The sequence below is a fragment of the Triticum urartu genome, chromosome 7A, assembly GCF_056163025.1.
Source record: "Triticum urartu cultivar PI428250 chromosome 7A, HENAU_Tu73, whole genome shotgun sequence".
NCBI classification, from domain to species: Eukaryota; Viridiplantae; Streptophyta; class Magnoliopsida; order Poales; family Poaceae; genus Triticum; species Triticum urartu.
This window is the reverse complement of record NC_141879.1, coordinates 203,694,293-203,719,336: the sequence shown is the minus strand read 5'-3', so window position 1 is coordinate 203,719,336 and position 25,044 is coordinate 203,694,293. Positions and strand designations below refer to the sequence as shown.

Below are 25,044 nucleotides of genomic sequence, written 5' to 3'. Positions count from 1 at the left end.
GAGGACATAATCTATGACAGACTTGACAAAGGGCTTGTCTATTAATTTTCTAAAGTCCCATTTAAAGACTGCGACATTTGTACTATATCTAGTTATTCAATCTTTAATCTTATATGACTGGCGTGTGAAAATGTGACCAGGACTATGTTTGTGTTCAGCCTTATCTTAATGCAATGAGTGATGCTCTTTCCTTCTGCCACCTTTGTGATCCGCTTCAGGAGAGTCCTTTTGCACCTCATCCTCGACTGCCCGTAAGTCTAGGGCAATCTGGGCCTCCCATGTTGTACGGATCAGCGAGTTCAGGCTATGTGTTGCCCCTGATCAATTTGATAGCCCGGTTGATTATTGAATCGCTATCGGCGGTGTCAGTGACAGAGCGCTTGAGGATGCAATCCATGTGTGTTGGCATATTTGAAAGGAAAGGAACAGGCGAGTTTTGAAACAGCATGCTTCAACCGAGGGCCAGGTCATGGAGCGCACCAAACAGGACTTACTGCTGCAGAATGCTAGGCTTTCCTGGAACATTTTCTTGGTCGATGAGGAGCTGGGTGAATGTCCATTATTCCTGAGTAGATGCCTTCCTTTTTGTCCTTCGGGGAAGACTCCAAGCGTGATCAACATCACTGAAGCCTGCCGTCGGGACATGGAGCAATGGAGGATTGCCGGAGCCAAATGCATCGAGCACCCCTTCGGGGACGTGCCATGAGATATCGCGATCAGGCTGATTCGCTAGCTTATGAGCCCGCTAAGCTGGCAGTGTATTTTACTCTTACAATCCACTGATCGCTTGATCAGCACCCGTTTTCCGCTCTCTCCCTGCTTATGAAATGAAAGCCAGAAATGGTCACTTTCAGAAAAAAAAGAATCATAGTACGTACCTGGGGTATTCTAGAACATAGCTCTGCATCACCTACAGCGAGATGGCACTGGAACTGCATTTCACACTTGCAGGATGCCTGATCTCTTGCGCAAGACTCCATACATCTTGGCATTTCACCTAACACCAACTTTTACAATATGCATTTTTCTAGGATATCCCACAATTATGCATTTACCCGACTTGGGTATGAACTTATGCGACTGAAGTCACCTGAAATATGCCTCATAACCTTAAATCTTTAGAAAAGACAAACTGTGATGTTTTCCATATATCATATGGTCTCTTATCTATGTGTTTAGATGCACATTTTTAGAGCGTAACCCCAAAATGAAAACGATGGATCTGAGTGGCTCATCATCAACCGAACCATGTCTAACAATGTACGATTCCTCCGTTTTGACACACCGTTCTTTTGCTGTGTATCCAGGGGAGTGAGTTGTGGACTATTCCACGACTCTTCAGATGATCATCAATCTCTTGGCTCAGATACTCGCCTCCATGATCTGATTGCAGAAGTTTGATCATCTTGCCAAGTTGATTCTCTACTTTCAAAGGTTTTCAACTTGTGCCTCATCAAGTAGATATATCCATATCTGCTATATGTATGAGTTCAAACAAGTCGGATGCCCTCTTGCAACTCTTTGCAAAAGGTGTCTTGGTCAGCTTGCCAAGTACACAGAATTGACACTAAACGTGGGAGAGGTGGCTGACAGTCCCGTATTTCCTCCCCCGAGCTCCTCCCCCGCTAGGGTTCCTCCCCCGCCGCCGCCGGCCTCCTCGCCTGCTTCCGCCGCCGCCGGCCGCCGGGCGAGCGCCTCCAGGCTTGCCCTGCTCCCCCCTCCCCCCTCCCCCACCAATCCCCTCGCGGCGCGCCCGCGTGCGCCGGGGGTGGGGGGGGGGGGTGATCCGTTCCTTTGCAGCCTCGAACCCTCCTTCCTCCCCTCCCCCTGCCGTCGCCGGCGAGCTCCGTCGGGCAAAGCCCGGGGGGCCCTTCTCCCCCCTGTTCGTGGGACACCGGCGTGGGGCGGTCTCCTCGAGCTGCGGCGCTGGTCTTCGCGGGGTCCAGCGGCTCGGCGGCGGGCTCGCAGGGCGGCGGGCTGGTGGCGGTGCGCCGGCGCCCTGGGGCTCGTGCGTGGCGGGGCGGCTGCGGCGCTCCCGTCTCGGGAGGTGGCGCGCGGTCGGCCCCTTGCTGGATCCAGCCGGATCTGGTGGTGGGGGTCGGTCGGCGGCGTGTGGCGGCGGTGGTGCGTGCCCGGCGGCTCCGGCGCTATGAGCGTGCCGGGCGACGCGGGTAGGGCAGCGGCCAGGCGTGGCCATTGCTCCGGCCGTGGGCGGCGACATGTGGAGGTCCGGCGGTGGTGGACTCCCGGTGTCGTGGCGGCACCATGTTGGCTTGGCGGATCTTCTTGCGGCGGCGACCTGCTTCTCCGGCGTCGGCTTGTCTGCGATCGGACCGTTTCGGCCTTCACTCCATCTCCTCGGCGCTCGGTCGTTACTCCCTTCGGAGGGCTGGCCCTTTCCTAGCTGCGGTCCATCGCTCGTCTCGCGCCCGGTGCAACAGGACCGAGGTTGTCTCGCGCACAGTGCCGCAGGACCGAGCTCGTCTCGCGCACGGTGCAGCAGGACTGACTCCGTCCCCGCCCCACGGTGCTGCAGGACCGATCTCGTCTCGCGCTCCGGGCTGCAGGATGGGTCGATGGATGCCAGTGTTGGCCGACCTATTGGGTCTCGACGCTGGGGTGGGCCAGGGGTGCAAAGGCATCTCCTTTTCTGCTCGTCTCTTTGGTTGGGGTAGCGGCGGGTCTCGGGTGTGGTGGTTTCAAGGTCTTGGATGCTGGGGCGGCGGCCCTGGTGGCGGTGCACGGTGCTCTTGGGCAGAGCCCGTGTCTTGGCGCTGCCCGATGATCATGGCCGTGTGGGCGGCGTGGTTGCCGGGGTGTAGCGGTCGGTGGCGGTGAGTGTAGACCGGGGTGAAAACCTGCTCTATCTTCGGACGGACCGGCGATGGCGAAGCTCGCTCCCTTCTTGAAGGTGTCGTCGCGGCTCTCACCGCCCGTCATGCGACTCCGGGGGAAACTCTGATCCTTGGATCTGGCGGTGGCGGCACTCCGGTGTCGTATCCTTCCTGAAGGTGCCGCCTTGGAGTCCACGGTTCACTGTATGCGGCTTCATCTCTTCGTGGTAGTGTGCTAGGGGTGGTGTTGCTGCGCTCAGCGCTTTTGTATCCTGCCTTGGGTGTGTGTGGTGTGGGCGTGCGTTTGTTTCGGATGATGTTGATCTTTGCTTTATATATAAAGCAGGGCGAAAGTCTTTTTCGGTAAGTACACAAAATTCATACGTCTCGAATGATTCAAAACCAAACGAAGTTAGAAGTCCATCGTCATGGAGCTTCTTTATGCGCTTCATACTTATATGACCAAGTAGACAATTTCAAAAATAAGTTGCATTCAGATTGTTAGGCTTAAGCCTCTTGACATTTATAATATAGACATATTCACCTTCAAGATCTAAAATGAATAGCCTGTTCACAATGAGTGTGAAGCCATAAAACATTATTCAAATATATAGAACAACCATTATCTTTAATATCGAATTCAAATATATAGAACATAAAAAAACTTGGTCTATTGCAAAGAGCGGTCTTATGCCAGGCCCATCGCCGTCGCATCTCCTCCCTATCGACCTAAAGTAAACAAGACGAAGAAAAGAAATATTTTCAAATCCAGTGAGACGAAATAATTAGGAAAAAAATCCATAAAACAAGTTAGAAAAATTTCCTGCAAAAAAAGTTACTAGAAAATTGATGTGGGCCTCATCTTAATACCCCCAAGAAGTACATTGCTGATGCTCGAATAAGTTGATCCGAATCTTCGTGACGCATGTTTAGCCTCTTACCAACAAACATACGCATGGAATATGATGTTTGGCAACCAATTAAGCAAGTGCTCAGGGACTAAGGATGACAGCTGCGTCATGTTTCATCCACCAGAAATAAACAATAGTGAACACTATTCCAGTCAGGTGTTAACTTTACCTCTGCTTGTTGTTGCAGCTGCTATGACAGCTAGCTTCTCTGTCATCTGTTAGTTTTCTCTTAGGAAAGGCTACAGCTTTGTAATCGTTCCAGACTTGCTCCATCTACATTATTGAAAACAGCTCAATGCTGCTTTTTCGTAAAAAAAAAAAACACTGACCTAGTGAAGGATTTGCTGATTTTCAATGGGCTCACTTCAAGTTTAACACAATGCACAATAGCCAGCTCCTCCCTTGCAGGTGGCAGAAAGATGGTTGTTGAGGCAGCTGCTGGTGGCAATCCTAACCTCGGTCAAAGAATCTTAACACCCGCATCATCAACTCATGGGGAATAGTCAATACTCGAGACAGCTGCCTAACCCCCGCATGCATAATCCGGCTGTCTGAGCTTGAAATCGCTTAGTTTACGTGACCCCAAGACAAGAGATCCACATTCTATATCATCCACTTCTGGTCACAACAAGGGCGGGTATGAGATAAACCATCCCGAGTGGCGCTCCACGACGCGGAGTCGTGCCTCACGCGTTGTCTTACGTTGTTTCAGTCTTTCATCCCACCGAAGTGACAGCGCGCTTTCCCTGCAAAGAAAAAGCTGCCATGTAGGAGTACTTTATTTTCGGCTTGTTTTGGTTGTTGGAAACAAAGCCATGCATGGAATTTGAATACATCATCTCATATGACTGTCAACACACCCAGTGGTAGCCATAATTAATTTCGATACTTGCACAGCCTGTGCGCCTACTTAATTGCGCAAAGCAACAAATATACTTTCAAATGACGGAGGAACCGAGGAAGCATGGCTGCATGTTCATGGAGACTAGTTGCAGACTTCTCTTCTTTTGTCATGGTTGTCGTCTAATGGAGGCCCAAGAATATAGAAACGTGGAAGCCACTCGGGTTTCGTACAGTGTGCAAGTGTCCAACCATGCTATTTGACGATTTAGCTTCGGCCTTTCACATATGCATTGCACACCTTTGTTGCAGTTGAGAACTGAAATATGTTCAGGATTCAAACTGGAGATGCCTTGAACTTTGGTGTTGAGGTGCATCCATATTCCTGGGGGACTAACGATGTTTTGAGAAATATGACACGTATCCTAGTTCCCGTACAGTTGTTCAAGATACGTGACTAGCATTCTAGTTTTATCCAGTAAACCGCCTACGAAACCACAAGAAAGTTACAGTGCAATTTTTCGAATCAGGAATGGGTGTATTTTATTTGGATTCAGCATCTGGTGGCTGCACCAATAGTCTCTTTCGTGTTGTGTCGCTATCTTCCTGTCCTGGAAGGAATTTTCGCCTCGCCCCATCACGGATTCACGGCGACATATCAAGCAGTTCTATCAATACTAATGGTGAAGTGGGGACACATGATAATATCACCAATTCACCATGAGCGCCCCCCTTGGGCCTCCCCATTTGTTAACCACGATGAGGTTACGCATGTGGTGGCAACCAGCTTGGGCTCCAGCTACCAGCAGTTTTCTACCTTAATTAATATGAATATATAAATACAGCAGGAAGTGGTCTCCTCGAGAAGATGAACGATATCCGTCGGATGCTGATCCAAGGGTGCTATCTATAATTGCAATACCGTCTTTCTTTCGCGTTGCTCCTTTATGTTATGATATGGTGACGTTATGCCAGGTTGTCATGCTGATGAGCAAGCTTGCCTGGTGAGCTATATATTGAAGACAGATTCAGTCGAGCTGAGGCACCAATTGCTACGCAAATGGCGGCCGAGCAAAAACGCCACAACAGTTCACATGATATCACAGTAGACGGCCCCGCGCCGGATGCTTGCCCTCCTGCCACCAATCCAACAAATGGAAACAGCCAGCCCCATGATACTCAGCCTCCTGCAAATGGAAGCAGCCAACCCGAGGAGGTGATCGAGAGCTACGAGCTCATGCTCGACCTGAGCAAGTACATCCTGCTGCTGGCAACGCTGGTGGCCACGGTGACATATGCCGCGGGGTTCAACCCACCGGGGGGCGTCTGGCAGGAGACTGTCGACGCCACGGGCCAATTCGCAGGCGACTCCATTATCCGGACCACCAGCTACCACCGGTACCTGGTGTTCTACTACTGCAACGCCACCGCATTTGCCTCGTCACTCGTGATCATCCTCGCCATCCTCTTCCTCACCCTCATGGAAGAGAAAAAGAAGAACCGCGTCACCCTCCTGCCACTGCGGGCGGTCATGCTTGTGGACCTGCTAAGCGTCATGGGAGCCTATGCTGCCGGGACATGCCGCGACAAGCCCACGACCATCTTCTCCTCGGTGCTGGTGGTTGCCTTCGTTGCCTACCTTGCTCTTCAGATGGTGCTAGCCTCGTTGCCAGAAGACAAGCACAGCTACATCGACGCAGTGCATGAGAAACGGCTACGAAAGGTCCTGATGCTGCTCGCGACGTTCGCGGTGAGCGTGACATACGTTGCCGGGATGAGCACGCCAGGCGGCTTCTGGGACAACAGTGAGAACGGCCACAGCCCTGGCGACGCGATCCTCAAGGACAGCCACGGCAAGCGCCTGACGGTGTTCTTGTTCTTCAATGCCCTGGCGTTCGTGGCGTCCTTGCTCATCATTGTGGTGCTTCTGGACAGAAAACCTCGTGTGACTGAGGCATACTGGTTCATCGCCGTCGCGCTGATCAGCCTCATCGTCTCATACACCGCAGGCAGCTGCAGGGAGACCGACACCAACTTCTATGTGGGCAGCCTGGTTATTGCCGTCCTGGCATTCATGGCATTGCTGCAAGTTGCAGTTATTCAAGGTACCATAAAAGCTGCAAGCGATACCAGGTTCTGGACCAAAATCAAAAGCTTCCATCGTTCGGTGTCAGGGAGCTTGTCAAGAGCAATAACAAGAGCACCAGGTCTGGAGACTAATGACAGCAGGTACTACGGGAGCACATCCCTTTTCTTATTCTTCTTCCTCCTCTGCAAATCATTGGCTTTAACTGACCTCTTTTGCTCCCCAACTACATAGGGTCGCAGCGGAGCATGCTCGTTCCCTTGTACTGTTACTAGCCACTCTTGCCGCAACCATCACTTACCAAGCAGGGCTGGATCCTCCCGGTGGCTTCTGGCCGGGTAATCGGGACGGCCACATGGCTGGTGACCCGATCCTCCTCACCGTGAACGCTAAGAGGTACAAGGCCTTCTTCTACTGCAACTCTGTCGCCTTCGTAGCCTCCTTGGTGGCCATCATCCTGGTCCAAAGCAAGGTTATGCTCCAGACACACGTGCTCGAGGCAGCCATGATACTGGACTTGTTTGGCCTCATCGGAGCATATGCTGCGGGAAGCTCTCGGGACTTGACCACCTCCATTTATGCCATGGCCTTGGCTGGCGCCGTCCTGGTCTATGTAGTGATCCATGTTGTCTTCTTCACACTGAACCATGCCACCAACCCCACCAAAGAAGAAATTAAGTCCGTGGAGAAGAGGCGCAAGCGGTTGCTCCTTTTCGCAGTCTTGGCCGCAACCATCACTTATCAAGCTGGGTTGACCCCTCCTGGCGGTTTCCGGCTCCAAGATGATAGCAGGCACCACGCTGGGGATCCAGTCCTCCTATACAACTTTCCCCGGCGTTACACAGCCTTCTTCTACTGCAACACGGTGAGCTTCATGCTGTCCATCGCACTGATCATACTGCTCGTGAACCCACATCTATACAGGCCTGCGATTCGAAGCTATGCACTCGCTGTTTGCACAGGGGCGGGCATGTTTGGTCTGATGGGAGCATATGCTGCCGGAAGCACGCAACATCTGAAAACATCCATCTACATTTTCGTCTTGGTGGTTGTGGTCCTCGTCGTTATAGCTTTACTGCTCCTGGTATTCTTGTTGAAGGAAAGGAACAACATACCTGAAGACACGGCCGGTGAACTGGAGCCCATTGAGGTAAGCAGTTGTACACCAGGAAAGGAAAAACATGTCATGCGCAAATATCTGATGCTGCTAGGAATCTTGGTGGCAAGCGTCACCTACCAGGCCGGCCTAGATCCACCAGGCGGAGCTTGGCAGCACAGTGGGAATGGATACGACGCGGGCAACCCAATCATGCATGACAACCAGAGGCACCGTTACCTCGCCTTCTTCTACAGCAACTCCACGTCCTTCGTGGCGTCCATTGTTGTTATCATCATTTTGCTACTGGAGTGGAAGGACGAGAAGAAATGGTCGCTCAAGGTCATGAACACGACGATTGTGCTGGATTTGCTCGCTCTCCTAGTGGCCTACGCAGCAGGCTCCAGCAGGGGGTGGAAGACGTCTATGTATGTCGTTGCACTAGTGACCGCCGTGCTGGTATATGTTGCAATCCATATAGTGCTGGCAATCTCATGTTGTCATAGCCCGCAGGAAGAGGAGAGCAGTGTGGATCCTGCATAGGTAAACTCCAGCAGCACCTGTTTCTGTTTGATTATTAGTGTGCACTGCAGTTCTGTTCATATGAAACAGTGGCAGTAAAGCCTGCGATTCTTATACGCCTATCAAAATGTCAAGGCAGGTGATCATTTTGTATACCCATTTCCCCTAGTATCCTGATTTACTTTATTGCTATTATGTAATACAAATAGAAAGTGGGAAACTTGGATTTTTTGTGGTGTGTGGCTCCTTTTTTATTTTTAGTTTATTTCTATTCTTAGTTTCTGGCGGTGGCTTGTCCAGTCTCTGCTATGACCTATTCCTCCCCCTTTCTAGAATTGTAGTGTACTTGATGTTTGATGTAACTGGATTATTTTAAATCCCTCAAACTAGCTAGTACTGTATATTTGACCATAATGGCAAAAACTGTAAATTTTTGCCTCAGGCATATTTGGACTTGAGTTGGGTGTAAACCTGAATCCAGTGGATGTGGCAAGTTTGCAGGACTATGGAGCTATGTATGGTTCTACATTTACATGATTCGGAGATTAAGAGCAGTCTTCATTATTGTTAACACACAAAAAAGGATCACTTGCGGACACATCGGGCATCTCTGCAGAAGAATGGGCTCATAGATACAACCTCGAAGATTCTCTTATGGACATCTACTCTAAAGAAGAGGAGTATTGGCGCCAGCGGGGCTCTATGAACTGGGTGCTGTTTGGTGATGCCAACACTGCCTACTTCCAGGCCATTGCTAATGGCCGTCGTAGACGCTGCTCCATTCCCCTTTTATGGGAAGGAGGCCAGCTATTTCAGGACCCCCCAGCGATCCGGGCCCATGTGGACGGATTCTATAAGTCGCTATTTGCTGGGCGAACTAGGGGTGGTGTCTCCCTAGCGGACCACATATGGACACCTAGCCAACAAATCTCCCCAGCGGAGAATGCTGCTCTCCTCGCTCCCTTTGATGCCACTGAGGTCGAGACTTTTGTGAAAGCAATGAACCCGGCCTCGGCCCCAGGTCCCGATGGTCTGCCGGTCCGCTTCTTTCAGGCATTCTGGCCGATGGTCAAGGATGTCATCCTCGACCTGTTCCTTGAGCTCTCTCGAGGAACATTGGACGTCTCCCGCCTCAATTACGGGATCATTTCCTTGATCCCGAAGGTCCCGGGTGCGGCAGACATTCGGCAGTTCCGGCCTATCACAGTTCTCAACGTGCTTTTTCAGATTCTGGCCAAGGGGTACGCCACTAGGGCGGCCCTGATTGCCCCCCGGATCCACCATCTGAACCAGACGGCCTTCATCAAAGGCCGATATATTTTGGATGGGATCCTCGTTCTCCACAAGGTCATTCATGAAGTCAAGAGCGAACACCTCCGCGCGGTGTTCCTCAAGATTGACATCCATAAGGCGTACGACACTGTACATTGGTCCTTCCTTCGAGAGGTGATGATGAAGTGTGGTTTCGACCCACACTGGATTGCTCGGGTTATGCATCTTGTTACGAGTGGGCGCACGGCTGTCAACATAAATGGGGAGGTCGGCTCGTACTTCCTGACTGGCCAGGGAGTACGGCAAGGGGACCCTCTCTCCCCATTTCTCTTCAATCTTGTGGTCGATGCTCTGGCAACGGTCCTAGACTTGGCCAAACACGCTGGCCACATTAGGGGGATTTGCCCCCATCTCGTGGGCGACGGAGGTTTGACCCACCTCCAGTATGCGGACGACACCAACATGATGGTGGAAGGCTCGGACGAGGATATTCGGCACCTCAAGTTTCTCCTTCTCTGCTTTCAGGAGATGTTGGGTCTCACGATTAACTTTGCCAAAAGTGAGGCGATGGTTCTTGGGTACTCTGAGGAGGAGGCTGTGACGACCCGAGACCGACGCTTCAGAAGCCTTAAAATATCTTCCCCAAACATCCCTAAAATATCTTCGGTTCTTTGTTAGACTCTCCTAGCCTATTTTTTCGAGCCGTCCGATTACGATCGGAGGGTCCAGCTAACCCCTCCCCCTAATCCAACCTACCTATATAACAGCCTAACCCTAGAACCTAGGCTGTCCCATCCATCCCCTCACCCGCCGCCGCCACTCTTCTCACCATCTACATTGGGATCTCCTCCGTCTTCACCCACAGCCGCTAGCTTCCCTCCTCGATTTCCATGCCGAACCAATCCATCGATCCACCCCAACCTGATGGCTCCGACCACCTCCCTGGATTTCCGCCGCCACCCAACCCGCAGCTGCAACCATCCATCCATCTAGTGACGCGCCTCCACACTTCGTGCCCGAGGAGCCCCATGTCGAGCTCCTCCTCCCTGCCTTCGCCCAAGCACCTCCTGCTTCTCCTCGTCGCCCTCAACCCCGCCTCGACTCGTCGGAGAGCCGTCGGCCTTGGAGACCACCCCGTGCTTCTTCCTTACCTCCCTCCGAATCTCGCTCTCTCCATCGCCCCACCTCTCTACCTCTGTCTCCAGGGACACGAACGAGCAAGCCGCCATGGACGCCGACGCCTGGAGCTCCAAGTCCACCGTTCGCCCTGGATACGACCAGAGCTCGCCTTCCGACCCCGGATCTGCGCATCCTTGCCGTTTCCCGTGCCTCTGCCTGCGTTGTTGCGCCGCCCCGCCTCGCATGCTCCTTAAGACCGCCATCCCAGTCCCGTTCCGGCCGGTCCCAACCTAGGCAACCTTGCCGGAGCCCCTGCATCGTGCCATTGTTCCCCTGCTTCACCCGCTGCTGCATTCTTCGTCCACAGACGCACGCGCCCGCATTGACTCGAGCGAGTCCAGCGAGCCAGCGCCCAGCCGCCGCAAGCGACGACAGCGCCAAGTCCCGCTCGCCCGCCCATTTACTCCGTCAACCCGTTCCTGGGCCACGAGGGCGCCGAGGCCCAGCAGCGTCTTCTCATCGCCAGATCCGGCCCAGCCGCTTCTCCGCTTTCGGCCCAATGGCCCGATGTGAGCATAGCCCAGCACCTCCACTATATTGTGCTTGTGCGTCTGATAGTTATGTTGCGCATGTTGCCTTGCTGGGCCTCTCCTTAGATTTGGCCCGTATAGTGTTTTTTTCTCTTGTTGCGAATTTGCCTATTATCCAGTGAACTGTTGTTTTACAGAAAAACCCTCATTATTCATGCATATAATAACTCATTAACTGTGCATCGGATTAAATGATTTAAATATGTAAAATGCTTAAAATTTCATCTAGCTTCACAATATGCTACTCTCATCCATGTTTAAAATGTTGTTTGCATTTAATTAGCATAAATGTCATGTTAAAATGGTTTATTTCATAAAAAAATAACCATAGCTCCAAATTTAATAATCTTTATATGTGAATGGGATAGAAAAATGCATAGTTTAACATGGTGGCATTACTTTGCATGTTTAACAACTCTAAAATATGGTTTAGGGCAGAACAATACCAAATCTAAAATATGCATATGGGGATTTTCCGGAATTGTTGTTTGTTGTTTCCGGCCTCATTTAAACTTGCCTAGATAGGTAGTTTTATTATGCTTCACCCCTTGCCATGTTTAATAACATTTAATATTGCTAGATACATAAACGAGAGCAAACTAAATAATTCGAATGTGGTGTTTCGTCAATACGCAACTCGTTGCATATTGAGCTCCACTTAACTTGTAGTATTGTTTGTTGCACTTTGCCATGCCATGCCCCATTAAACCGGACATGCATCATACTTGATTATGCATCATGCCATGATTATGCTTGTTGGTTTACCATGTTGTTTGCTTCTTTTCGGTGTTGCTTCTTCTTGATAGTTCCGGTATCGTTGCGATGGTGAGGATTCGTTCGACTATGTTGGTCCACCTACCTAGCAGTCGGCGGTGCCGCCTCGGGGCAACTCGATGGTATTTTGGTTACCGTCCACTTAGCATAGACGGTGTTGTCCTGAGAACGAGATACGCGCGGCTCCTATCAGGGTATCGACACACCGGGTGGTCTTGCTGGTTTTGTTTTACCATCGTCGAAATGTCTTGTGCACCGGGATCCCGAGTTTGATCGGATGTCCCGCGATGAAGCATTGTCTCCGCGGATCGTGAGCTTGTCATGGGCTAAGTTGGGACACCCCTGCAGGGTTTAAACTTTCGAGAGCCATGTCCGCGGTTATGTGGCAGATGGGAATTTGTTAATATCCGGTTGTAGTGGACTTGAACTAAACTCAACTAAAATACACCTACCGCATGCGTAACCGTGACTGTCTCTTTTTGGATGAGTTCGAGAAGAGAACACGGTTGGGTTATGTTTGACCGTAAGTAGTTTAGGATCACTTCTTGATCATTACTAGTTTGCGACCGTTGTATAGTTTCTCATCTTATTCTTGTACTCGTAAGTTAGCCATCATACAATGCTTAGCCGCTTGTTGCAGTCTCACCACTTATCCATTCCCTATCCATTAAGCTTTGCTAGTCCTGATACCCATGGTGATGGGATTGTTGACTCATCGTGGCTCATAGATTACTACAACAACAGTTACAGGTACAGGTAAGCGATAGTCTGACGTGAGAGCGATGCTTGCTTGTGTTGGAGTTCTTCTACTTCTTCAATCAAGGAAAAGGTTCCGGGTCGGGGAGCCTAGGGTTAGCAGGGTGGATGTCGTTCTTCTTTTTCGTTTGATTTCATCCGTAGTCGGATCCTGCTCTTCTGTATGATGATTGCTATGTATTGATGAACTGTTGTATTGATGTTGTAGCTTGTGGCGAGTGTAAGCCTTTATCTTGTATTCTCATCTATTCAGTACATGGTATGTTGTAATGATATCCACCTTGCTAAGCGCTCGAAATGCGGTTGTGCCCCAATCATGAATTCATCACGTGATTGGGATAGAATCGCATCTTGGGCGCTACAAGTTGGTATCAGAGCCTTACCGACCTTAGGAGCCCCCTTGATTGATCGAACCGCTACTGTTGTTGAGTCTAGAAAAAAACTATTTTGAGTCTAGTTATATATCGGAGAGTAGGAATTCTTTTTACTCCTTATCCCTTTCGTCGCTCTGGTGAGGACTCCTGACGTAGATGTTTTGACTTCACTCTCCTCTTTTTCACTCAATTTTTTTTGGGTCACGCGGGTATCTTGAAATCGGACCGATATCATTATGACGGGAATTCTGTCTTGGTGCCTCCTGACATTTAGGGGTTGTGGCAGTGTCCCGGGGAGTTGAGCTCCAAGGTGTTTTTGTCACAGTGTTTATCGTTTCAGTTCCGGAATACCAGAGGTCGTCGACATCGAAAACGCTTCTATATTCTTTGTGGTGAGAGTAGTTTGACAACACCCGGTACTGGGGAGAGCGATCAGATGTATTGCCACAACTAGTATATCGAATGTTTTCGAAGGTCTGAGGTACATGATTTTCGAGGTTTTCTTGGTTATGTGTTCACGGATGGATATAGTTGGAGTGTAGGATTTGTTAGTTGTGTGAGATATTTGTGCCTCCCTGTATCCCCAACACCAGATTGCATAACCAGAAAGTTTCAGGAGTTCTTAGGTGGGAATTCAAGTAGTTACCTAGGTCTATCCTTCCAACAAATGCATGAGGGGTTATGTATTTGTTTCCAGCTTATTCTGCAAGCCAAATCCTTTGTTTTGTTTTTGAGTTGTGGTATTCGAGTTGCTTCAATGTCAAATGATGATTCCATACATGTCCTAAGCGGTGTTCTCATATTTGTATGGGAGTACTAATCCTTTTTTATCATCGAGATTGTCATGTCAATTCTTCTCAACCAGCGTGTTCCCTTCAACATTTGCAAGATCAATACTCAGTTCTTCTCAACGGTGTTCATTCCGTTCGTCCCTAGTTGTCTATATTTTCCCACCATCCCACCCTTTTTCTACAAGGACTCAGATTTCTTAATCAAGTATCCATTTATTCATGTGAAGTCTCTTCATTCTTTTCCTCCATGTTCTTACCTGGTGATTCTCATGAAGATGCTAAGGAAGCTACAAGTTCATCATTCTTCATTCTCTTTTTCTTCCCCGATGGAGTAAACTCAAGCCTCGGTGTTAATCATATCTCTTTCTTTTGTTTCACATGCTTTCCCATGTGGCAATTTCTTATCCAAGCCTCTCTTATTTATTCACCCCTCTCTATTCATATCCGGAGTGCTGAAGGTATCTCAGAAGATTCAAGTTTCCATTCTTAATCCTTTTAAGCTATTTCCGGGTCCTTACCTTATTCAAGCCATTTAATTCAACCGGTGCAATCTCTCTTTAAAAATCATCGTTCAATGGTATTTCTTTCGAGTGGGACCATAACCCACAAGTCTTTTCCCAGGATCTTACCTGACTCTTCTAATTTTTCTGTAGTTATTCTCAATTCCTTTCAAGGTGTGATGTAAGAATGAATTTTCATCAGTCAGATGCCTTCTCGAGGACCGCTTTCAAATTATTTTCATCTTCCGCTCAACTTTTCCTTATTCATTATTCCGGAGTGCCTCAACAAATCATGGTGTTGTTTCTCGTCGTCATTCTCGGATTCTGCAGACCGAGGAAGAGTTCCTCTTAAATCCTTACCCGTTCTTCCACAGATGCGTAGTTCAAGCTTGATGCCATCCTCTCATAATTGTTTTCGATTGTGATAATTCTTTTCATACCCATCCGAAGCATTTCAGGAGTTGTTTTCGTTTCTTGATCATCCAAAGGCCATCATTTCAGAAGATTTATTCGTTCTCAACGTTCAGCTCTCATTCTCCAATTCTTACCGGGTGCCTCATTCGAGTATTCTTTAATCAGCTCGTGATCTCTTCGTTCTCTTGTATCTAAATTCCCTCAAGTATCTTCGTTCGTTTTCTAACTCTTCCTGGTGGTTCATTCGAGATTCATCTTCTATTGTTATCGTATCAATGCATTTGTTCTTCCAAATCCTAGTGGTGGATCGTTGAAGACCTTCCTCAAGTTTGCGTTATATCTCCCTTAATCCATTCAACGAGAATAAGTAGTATGCCAAATCAGTTGCTTGTCATCAATTTAAATTGGTGAAGGATACGCATAACATAATTCTTATTCTTATTTCCTCGAGATGAATTAATTCCTTCTTCCGAAGTTTGTTCATGAGGAAGAAATTCTCGGTTCCAAGTTGTTCATCTTTCTTTTCCGGAGCTCCAAGTTATTTCAATTATATCATTTCAAAGCTCCATCTAATCATTGCAAGGCTTCATCTTGTTCTTTTCAACTTTCCTTTCGTTTCATCATTCTTTTATTACCGGAGTTCTCACAAAGGCTCAACAGAGTGGTTCATTAAGATTTCATTCATTCTCGTATGTTCTTCAAGATTCTTGTTGGAGGAGCTCAAGTATTCTTCATCTTGCATTTAGAAGTGCAATCCCTTCTCCCTTATCTTTTGAGGTGGTAGTATATCATTCTTGATTCATAAGGAGACTCGAAGTGAAGTTGTTAACAATGAGATATTTTAAATCCATCAATCTCTTTGTTGGAGTTATCTTGGGTTATATTTCACCTACAGCCTTCCCTAAGGAATGTTGCTATTGTGGTGCTTATCAATGATCCAAGTTTTCTCCTATCCTCTAGGCGAAAGAAGTGTTCATCTCTCCGTTGATCTCAAGTAAGCAATTGTTCCCGTAAATGACAGAATCTCACCTCTAGTTTTGAGATGTTTTCATAAGCCCACGAGGAGTGTATCATTTGATTGTTGATTCGTCAACAACTCCGTTCAATTTTTCTTTTAAGGATGCCCTCTCAAATTGATTTGAGGTAGAACATGTTGTTTTCTCTCCGTTCTTTTCATTCAATTCTTTCATTTCTTCCAGAGGCATTGTGATGTTGCTCTCTTCATTCCATCATCTCGTTTTGCCAAGATCATGTTCTTTTCCTAGCTTATCCATTTAACCGGAGTGTGGTGTTCTCTTTTCAAGTTCTTTTCATCTTATCAAGTTCTCCTTCTCTTTTCTCCCGGAGTGGTTTCAAAGCCTAACTTCTCCATCGAGCTCTTGGTTCTCGTCGTATTCCTTGTTGCTCTTGTCCAACGGACTGTTTGCAATCTCGTTCATCTCCATTGTATTCTTTCTTTCAATTTGTTCAACCTCTCAAGGTTCATGGTTTCACTCGTTTGTCAAAGAAGCAATTGTTTTACCTCTTCCTCTTCCGCTTCTCTCCGGTGCCATCCTTAGATCTCGGGACGAGATCTCTTGTAAGTGGGGGAGTGTTGTGACGACCCGAGACCGACGCTCCAGAAGCCTTCCAGTTATTTCGTTGTTGCTGTGTGTTATTTAATTGTTGCATTCATCATGTCATCATTTGCATTGCATCGGTACTCCGTTGCCATCATGTTTTCAAAACTTGCATCCGTTCGTGGTTGCCGCTTCTTCCTTGTCTCTGCTAGACCGTTCTCTTCTCTCTTGTCTTCTCCGTGGCAATGTTGTCAGACCGTTTGTCTTCCTTGATGATTCTCAGTCCAACCACACAGTTGACCTCGTCTGCCTAACCCCTCTTCGCACTGTGCATCGACCCCTCGCGTGCACGCCCGAAAGTTGTCCCGAACCCAACCCGGGCAACCGTGACCGATGGATCCGGATCATCCCCAAACATTCCTAAAATATCTTCGGTTCTTTGTTAGACTCTCCTAGCCTATTTTCCCGAGCCGTCCGATTACGATTGGAGGGTCCAGCTAACCCCTCCCCCTAATCCAACCTACCTATATAATAGCCTAACCCTAGAACCTAGGATGTCCCATCCATCCCCTCACCTGCCGCCGCCACTCTTCTCACCATCTACATCGGGATCTCCGTCTTCACTCGCAGCCGCCAGCTTCCCTCCTCGATTTCCATGCTAAACCAATCCATCGATCCACCCCAACCTGATGGCTCCGACCACCTCCCTGGATTTCCGCCGTCGCAACCATCCATCCATCTAGTGTCGCGCCTCCACACTTCATGCCCGAGGAGCCCCATGTCGAGCTCCTCCTCCCTGCCTTCGCCCGAGCACCTCCTGCTTCTCCTCGTCGCCCTCAACCCCGCCTCGACTCGCCGGAGAGCCGTCGGCCTTGGAGACCACCGCGACAAGACCAGGCCCTCCCCCGTGCTTCTTCCTCACCTCCCTCCGGATCTCGCTCTCTCCCTCGCCTCACCTCTCTACCTCTTTGTCTCCAGAGACACGAACGAGCATAGTTTAACATGGGGTAGAATAATCTTTATATGTAAATGGGGTAGAAAAATGCATAGTTTAACATGGTGGCATTACTTTGCATGTTTAACAACTCTAAAATATGGTTTAGGGCAGAACAGTACCAAATCTAAAATATGCATATGGGGATTTTCCGGAATTGTTGTTTGTTGTTTCTGGCCTCATTTAAACTTGCCTAGATGGGTAGTTTTATTATGCTTCACCCCTTGCCATGTTTAATAACATTTAATATTGTTAGGTACATAAACGAGAGCAAACTAAATAATTCGAATGTGGTGTTTCGTCAATACGCAACTCGTTGCATATTGAGCTCCACTTAACTTGTAGTATTGTTTGTTGCACTTTGCCATGCCATGCCCCATTAAACCGGACATGCATCATACTTGATTGTGCATCATGCCATGATTATGCTTGTTGGTTTACCATGTTGTTTGCTTCTTTCCGGTGTTGCTTCTTCTTGATAGTTCCGGTATCGTTGCGATGGTGAGGATTCGTTCGACTATGTTGGTTCGTCTTCTTCATGGATTCAATCTTCTTCCTAGCGGGATTTCACGCAAGATGACCGTCATCTTGGATCTCACTACTATCTTTGTTATGCTAGTTGTCTCGATGCTATCGCTATGTCGCGCTACCTACCACTTGTTTATCAAGCCTCCCCATATGCCATGAAACAGCCTCTAACCTTTTTCCACCATCCTAGCAGACCGTTGTTTGACTATGTTACCGCTTTGCTCAGCCCCTCTTATAGCGTTGCTAGTTGCAGGTTGTTCCATGTTGGGTCATGGATATCATGGGATATCACAATATATTTTACTTAATTAATGCATCTATATACTTGGTAAAGGGTGGAAGGCTCGGCTTTTTGCCTGGTGTTTTGTTCCACTCTTGCCGCCTTAGTTTCCGTCACACCGGTGTTAGGTTCCTTGATTTTGCATCCCTAACAACGATGAGGGTTTATGGGCCCCTCTTGACAGTTCGCTTTGAATAAAACTCTTCCAGCAAGGCCCAACATTGGTTTTATCATTTGCCTAATAAGAACTAAAACTTGCATAGGGACCCGCCGGCACCCGAGGTCTCTTAATCAACCCCCCGGGCCAGTGCTCCTCATGAGTGTTGGTCCACCTACCTAGCAGTCGGCGGTGCCGCCTCGGGGAAACTTGATGGTATTTTGGCTACCGTCCACTTAGCATAGACGGTGTTGTCCTGAGAACGAGATACGCGCGGCTCCTATCGGGGTATCGACGCACCGGGTGGTCTTGCTGGTTTTGTTTTACCATTATCAAAATGTCTTCTGCACCGGGATCCCGAGTTTGGTCGGATGTCCCGCGATGGAGGATTGTCTCCGCGGATCGTGAGCTTGTCATGGGCTAAGTTGGGACACCCCTGCAGGGTTTAAACTTTCGAGAGCCGTGCCCGCGGTTATGTGGCAGATGGGAATTTGTTAATATCCGGTTGTAGTGGACTTGAACTAAACTCAATTAAAATACACCAACCGCGTGCGTAACCGTGACTGTCTCTTTTCGGGTGCGTTCGAGAAGAGAACACGTTTGGGTTATGTTTGACGGTAAGTACTTTAGGATCACTTCTTGATCATTACTAGTTTGCGACCGTTGCGTAGTTTCTCATCTTATTCTTGTACTTGTAGGTTAGCCATCATACAATGCTTAGCCGCTTGCTGCAGCCTCACCACTTATCCATTCCATATCCATTAAGCTTTGCTAGTCTTGATACCCATGGTAATGGGATTGTTGAGTCCTCGTGGCTCACAGATTACTACAACAACAGTTGCAGGTACAGGTAAGGCGATAATCTGACGTGAGAGCGATGCTTGCTTGTGTTGGAGTTCTTCTACTTCTTCTTCGATCAAGGGATAGGTTCCGGGTCGGGGAGCCTGGGATTAGCAGGGTGGATGTCGTTCTTCTTTTTCGTTTGATTTCATCCGTAGTCGGATCATGTATGATGATTGCTATGTATTAATGAACTGTTGTATTGATGTTGTAGCTTGTGGCGAGTGTAAGCCTTTATCTTGTATTCTCATCTATTCAGTACATGGTATGTTGTAATGATATCCGCCTTGCTAAGCGCTTGAAATGCGGTTGTGCCCCAATCATGAATTCATCACGTGATTGGGATAGAATCGCATCTTGGGCGCTATAGAGGCCCAGCGAATTGCCAATCGGTTGAACTGTCGGCTGGGATCCTTCCCCACAACTTACCTCGGCATGCCGATTAGTGACACCCGTCTACAGGAGAAAGACTTCCGCCCAATTATTTCCAAGCTCCAACCTCGGATGGAGCCTTGGCAAGGGAGGTGGCTCTCTAAGGCCACTCGAGTGGTTCTGATGAACTCCTCCCTTATTAGCCTGTTGATGTACGTTATGGGATTCTATAGTTTACATGAATCCCTTCATCACGAGGTCACCAAACTCCTCTCCAGATTCTTCTGGGCTGGAGAGGGTGATAAACAGAAATACCACATGGTTAAGTGGTCTGAGATTTGCAAGCCTAAGGATCAGGGCAGCCTCGGGGTCATCTCATCTAAGTGGATGAATATTGCCCTCCTCTCCAAATGGCTTTGGCGCATTCAGACCGGCGAAGGTGGACTGTGGCTAAAGATTATCCGCGCAAAGTACCTGCAAGGGCAACCTCTGGCATTCGCTTCTAGATCTAGAGGGTCCCAATTTTGGCAATTGGTGATCCAACTGATGTCGGTCCTACGTATTGGGACCTCCATTAAGGTGGGTACTGGCTCCGGCACCCTCTTCTGGCTGGATAGATGGTCCGGGACTAGACCTTTTGCGGAGCGATTCTTCACCTTATTCTCTATATGTAGCAGCCCACAACTTACGGTGGGCGTGGCATTGGCTGACATGGGCTCTATTGCCTTCTGGTGTACCTTTGGGCGGTGGAACACGCACAATGGGAGGAGTTGGTCGAGTGTATTGCCCTACACACCCCTTCCCTCGAGCCCGATTCCCTGACCTGGCGCCTTGAGCCCAATGGCAGGTTCTCTACAAGGTCCCTATACCAGGCGATTGTGCCCACTCCTAAGCCTATTGAGCTTTCAGTGATTTGGGAGATCAAGCTCCCCTTGAAAATCCGCATTCCTTTGGCAATGGATTCGAGGACGTCTGCCTTCGGGCACGGAGATGCGTAAGCGTAATGGCCCCGAGGACAGCCTCTGTCCCATTTGCATTGTACCGGAAGACTCCAACCACATTTTCTTCCGGTGCCCTGCGGCGCAATTCCTCTAGAGTTGCTTCCAGGAGGTTGTTGGTGGCGTTTGGTGCCATGACGACCTTCTGGATTTGTTTGGGGAAATCCTTAGGCTCCCCATCTCTAGACGTGCTCCCATCTGGGTGGCTATGGGTACCCTTGCATGGATCCTCTGGAGCATCCGCAATAAATTAGTCATCGAATGCGTGATCCCTTGCCGTGTGACTGACGCAATCTACAAAATGTGTGGCTTCTTACAGCTATGGAGACTGCTTAGCAAGCGGCGTGATCAGGACGTCATCGACACCATCATCTCAGGTCTCCGCTCCTCGGCCTCGGCGTTAGCTCCACCACCACCGCCACCCCCTCCCGAGCCAGATTAGCTCCTGTTTTCTTTTTGTTTGGGGCTTGTTTTGCTGTGCCCCTAGCGATTATTTGAGACTTGCTTGTACCTGAACCTATCTTGACTTGTTGTTGGATGCTTGGTGCTGTTGCTTTATAATATAAAGCAGGAGGAAACCCTTTTTCGTAAAAAAGGATCACTTGCACAAATATCTCATGACAACCTGCCAATCAAGGATGTAAACATCTGCCCCATTTGTGCTCAGTTGATCTCACTTGTTGCATTAAAAATGCAGAATGTAGCTTTCAAAGTGCTCTGCAAGATACCTACACTGTCCTATATGCAATTTCATTTCTTAGTTTCTACCTCGAGGGCATAAACTATAACGACTTTACGAAGTGCTTCTCTCTTGTAAAGTTATCTTTAAGGACTGCAACATTTCAACTTTATCTAATATTCGAATTTCAATCTTATAACTGGCATGTGAAAAATCTGGTCATGACTTAGAGGTCTGCCTATTTTTTGTTGACCTGGGTTTCTTATGATCTCTTTATGTCCAGCCATATGTTTATGCAAGAAATTATCATACTAAATTTTCCTGGTACAATCACATGCAATCTGGTAAATATCGAGAATCATTTGCCACTAGTTACTATGTAAATTCTGAAGTCTAATCAAACTAGAACATGGAAACTGGGAAATTGTACTGTTACGTTAAATATCAGTTTTCAAATTAGAAGTGGTTCTCAACCTGTTCTGTATTTGTCTCTACATAATTTGGGTCAGTGCAGTATTAGTCTAATATTGCCAAATTTGTTGTTCTTGCAGAAAATGGAACTTCTTAACCACTTGTTTTAAGAAGCCATATAGATGAGTCTGCCATCTTATTTTAAGTAGCACCAATATGTTAAACATAGAGTTCACTTCTGTATCCTGATGTATCCAAGTTGCATTATTGCACGACAGAGCTGGAGGTACTAATGGGACAAAGACCGGCTCATCCTTACGACAATGGAAAATTCCACCACACACAAGTTGCATTATCTTGTGTCCAATTTTGTCCCTTGCCATGACAAATGATGAGGACCTTCAACTACTTTACTTTGCTCGAATTTTCTTGGCAAGTACTCCCACTGTACACTAATGTAAGACGTTTTTGCAGTTCAAATTGAACTGCAAAAACATCTTATATTACCGAAAAAGGCTTCCGTCCCGCTTTATATATAAAGCAACAACCAAGGATACAACACCTGGATACAACACGCCACCACCACACATGACACACACACCCAAGGCGAGATACAAGGGTGCCGATGCGCCGCAACACTACCCAATCAACCCCAAGCACACTACAAATGAGCCCACTTGGGGCCGATGAGGACCTCCTGAGAACTAGTCACCGAGAAGGGAAGCGGGACAATGACGAAGCATAGACTCCAAGGCGGTGCACGACACTGGATTGTCGCCACCGCCCAATCCTGAAGATCAAGTTTTCACCCGGAGCTACATGAAGGGAAGGGAACACCATGACGGAACCTTCATGAAGGAAGCGACGCCCGCGGCCACTGCCACCTTCGGCCGGAGAGAAAACCGGGCAAGTAATGTACCACAGTGCTCCCCCTTTGCCAAACCTCCACGCTACGCCAAACATCACCAACCATGCCACCCAAGTGACCATGGCTGCCCGACCGCACCCAAGGCGCGTGCTCCGCCCGCGAACACCGCGTCTCCCGCCGCCAGGGCCGCCGCCCTGCATCCAAGCAACCCCGTGAACACCCAAAGGCCTTGGATCTGGCTTGATCGGCAGCCCCCAACCGACGGAGCAGCCAGCAACCGCCCTGCCTCAAACATCGCCAGAGCTTCACCAGAAGCCACGCCAGTGCTGAAGCAGCTCACCGGCGCACCGCTGCGCCCGCACCATGGCTGACCCGAAGAAGGCGGCCCGTGCCACCCCATCGCGCGAGAGGAAGACCGAGCCCCGCTGCCCCCGCCGCCGGTTGGGCTTCACCCGGCCACGCCCTCTGGCGGCGGCGGCGAGGGAGGAGTAGGGAGGCGGAGTGGAGCTAGAAGAGGGGATCGAGGAGCCCTCCCCAGCCGCCTCGCGGGTGGCGGCGCGGAGGGATAGGGTTCCAACATCTTATATTAGTGTACAGAGGTACCCGCACTGTCCAACATAAGAACAATTTTCAAGCTAACAAAGCTTGAAAAATGTTCTTATATTATGGGACCGAGGGAGTAGTATTTAGGGCATGTATAATGGTGGCATATGGATACATATGCCCCATGACAAAAAGTAGTTTGAGGCATCTATATTTCTTTTTTCTCCCCAATGCAAGCTACCACTAGTGGGCCTCATTAAGAAATGGGAAATAAAGACTCTAGTGCACATGCACTTTTTCTCTTCAAGCACCCGCCTCCTATAGAGGATCTCGCTTCCCTATCCGAACCTACTTTACTCGATATCCGATCCTACATGGCATCTGAGGCATCACCCTAGGGCTATGCATTGTACATGCCCTTATGAACAACTCCCAACGTCAGAATAAAAAAGAAACATGTACAAGCAGCCGCATGAACCATGATGGACAGAATGACATGAGAAAACTGTAAAGCTAGACAAGTACAGGGCGTCATAGCATGTACCTCGGGTATTCTACTGAAACACAGACGTGAACGTTCCATGGGTATGCCTTCCAGAATGATTGATCTTGCACAAGATTCCATAAAGCATAGCCACCAAGAGGCTCTTCACGGAGAACTACATGTGCAGTCCATCTGTGGCAGTTCATCGAACACAAACAAGTCATTCCCCAGGTGCGTTCCATCTCAAATGTCAGCTTGTGCTAAGCCTTACACCAACAGACAGCCTCCTCTACAATTTATTTCATTCGTCAGAATCATGACACATGTCGCACTGTCCTCAGGCAATGCAACTAAATCATTATAAAAAGAACTAGCTTAGTCTCCTTATGTAATTATGGAATAACATACAGTGGTTGGTATGAATGATTGAAGCTCGCTGGTCAGACAGATGATAAATGTGCCTACATTTCTAACTCCAACATGGGTGTGAGTGCTGTTTACTAATTCGGGTCCGCACACTAATATTTGCCACACATATTATTCGTTTTCCTCGCAGAAAATGTATCTTTTTAACCACTTATTTCTAGAAGCCATATATACCGGGTTTGACATCTTATTTAAGTAGCACAAATATGCAAGCACAGAATTCATTTTATGTATCCTGACGAATACAAGTTGCATTGTAGCATAACAGAACTGGAAATTCTAATGGGCCAAAGACCAGCTCACCTTTGCTACGACAATAGAAATTTCCACCACATGCAAGTTGCATTACTTTGTGCTCCAGTTTTGTCCCTTGCCATGTCAAATAATGAGGACCTTCAACTACTTTGTTTTGTTGGAATTTTCTTGGTAAATATTTAAGAAATCCCAACGTCACAACAAAAAAACATGTTCAAGCAGCATGATGAACCATGATGGACAGAATGACTTGAGAACCCTCTAAGGCCAGACAAGTACCAGGCATAACATGTACCTCGGGTATTCTACTGAAATGCAGCTGTGCACAATCCACCATAGGATAGATCAGCAAGCCATGGGATTACGATCTGCAGACCCAGAATGATTGATCTTGCACAAGACTCCATAAAAGCATATAACCTCCAAGAGGCACTTCACTGAGAACCACATGTGCAGTCCATCCTGGCAGTTCGTCAAACACAAACCAAGTCATTCCCCATACGTGTTCCATCACAAATGCTAGCTTATGCCAAGCCTTACACCAACAGCCTCCTATATAATGCTATTTAATTTGTCAGCATCATGACATGTTGCACTGTCCTCAGACAATGGAACTAAACATTATACAAAGAACTAGCTTAGTCTCCTTATGCAATTATGGGATTATATATGGCAGTTGATATGAATGATTGAAGCTGCTCGTTAGTCAAAGACAAGATAAGCATGCCTACATTTCTAACTCCAACTTGGGTATGGGTGATGTTTATGTAT

The 25,044-nt window shown here is 48.2% G+C and overlaps 1 protein-coding gene and 1 long non-coding RNA gene across 2 annotated transcripts in view; one reads left to right on the top strand and one right to left on the bottom strand.

Annotated features, from left to right (window-relative positions):
* Window positions 1-2,803: 2,803 nt before the first annotated feature.
* The window catches only part of LOC125531441 (uncharacterized), a 29,928-nt gene continuing 7,687 nt past the window's right edge, over window positions 2,804-25,044 (bottom strand). The window contains exons 4-6 of the long non-coding RNA XR_007293228.2: window positions 24,322-24,735; window positions 23,653-23,881; window positions 2,804-3,563 (exon numbers count right to left, since the gene is read on the bottom strand). This is a non-coding gene — a long non-coding RNA (uncharacterized LOC125531441). The remainder of the gene's footprint in view (window positions 3,564-23,652; window positions 23,882-24,321; window positions 24,736-25,044) is intronic.
* On the top strand, window positions 5,447-8,938 carry LOC125518645 (uncharacterized). The gene is made up of 2 exons (XM_087534703.1): window positions 5,447-6,814; window positions 6,906-8,938. Exons 1-2 carry the CDS (start codon window positions 5,646-5,648, stop codon window positions 8,308-8,310), a joined length of 2,574 nt encoding a protein of 857 aa, XP_087390829.1. The 5' UTR covers window positions 5,447-5,645; the 3' UTR covers window positions 8,311-8,938.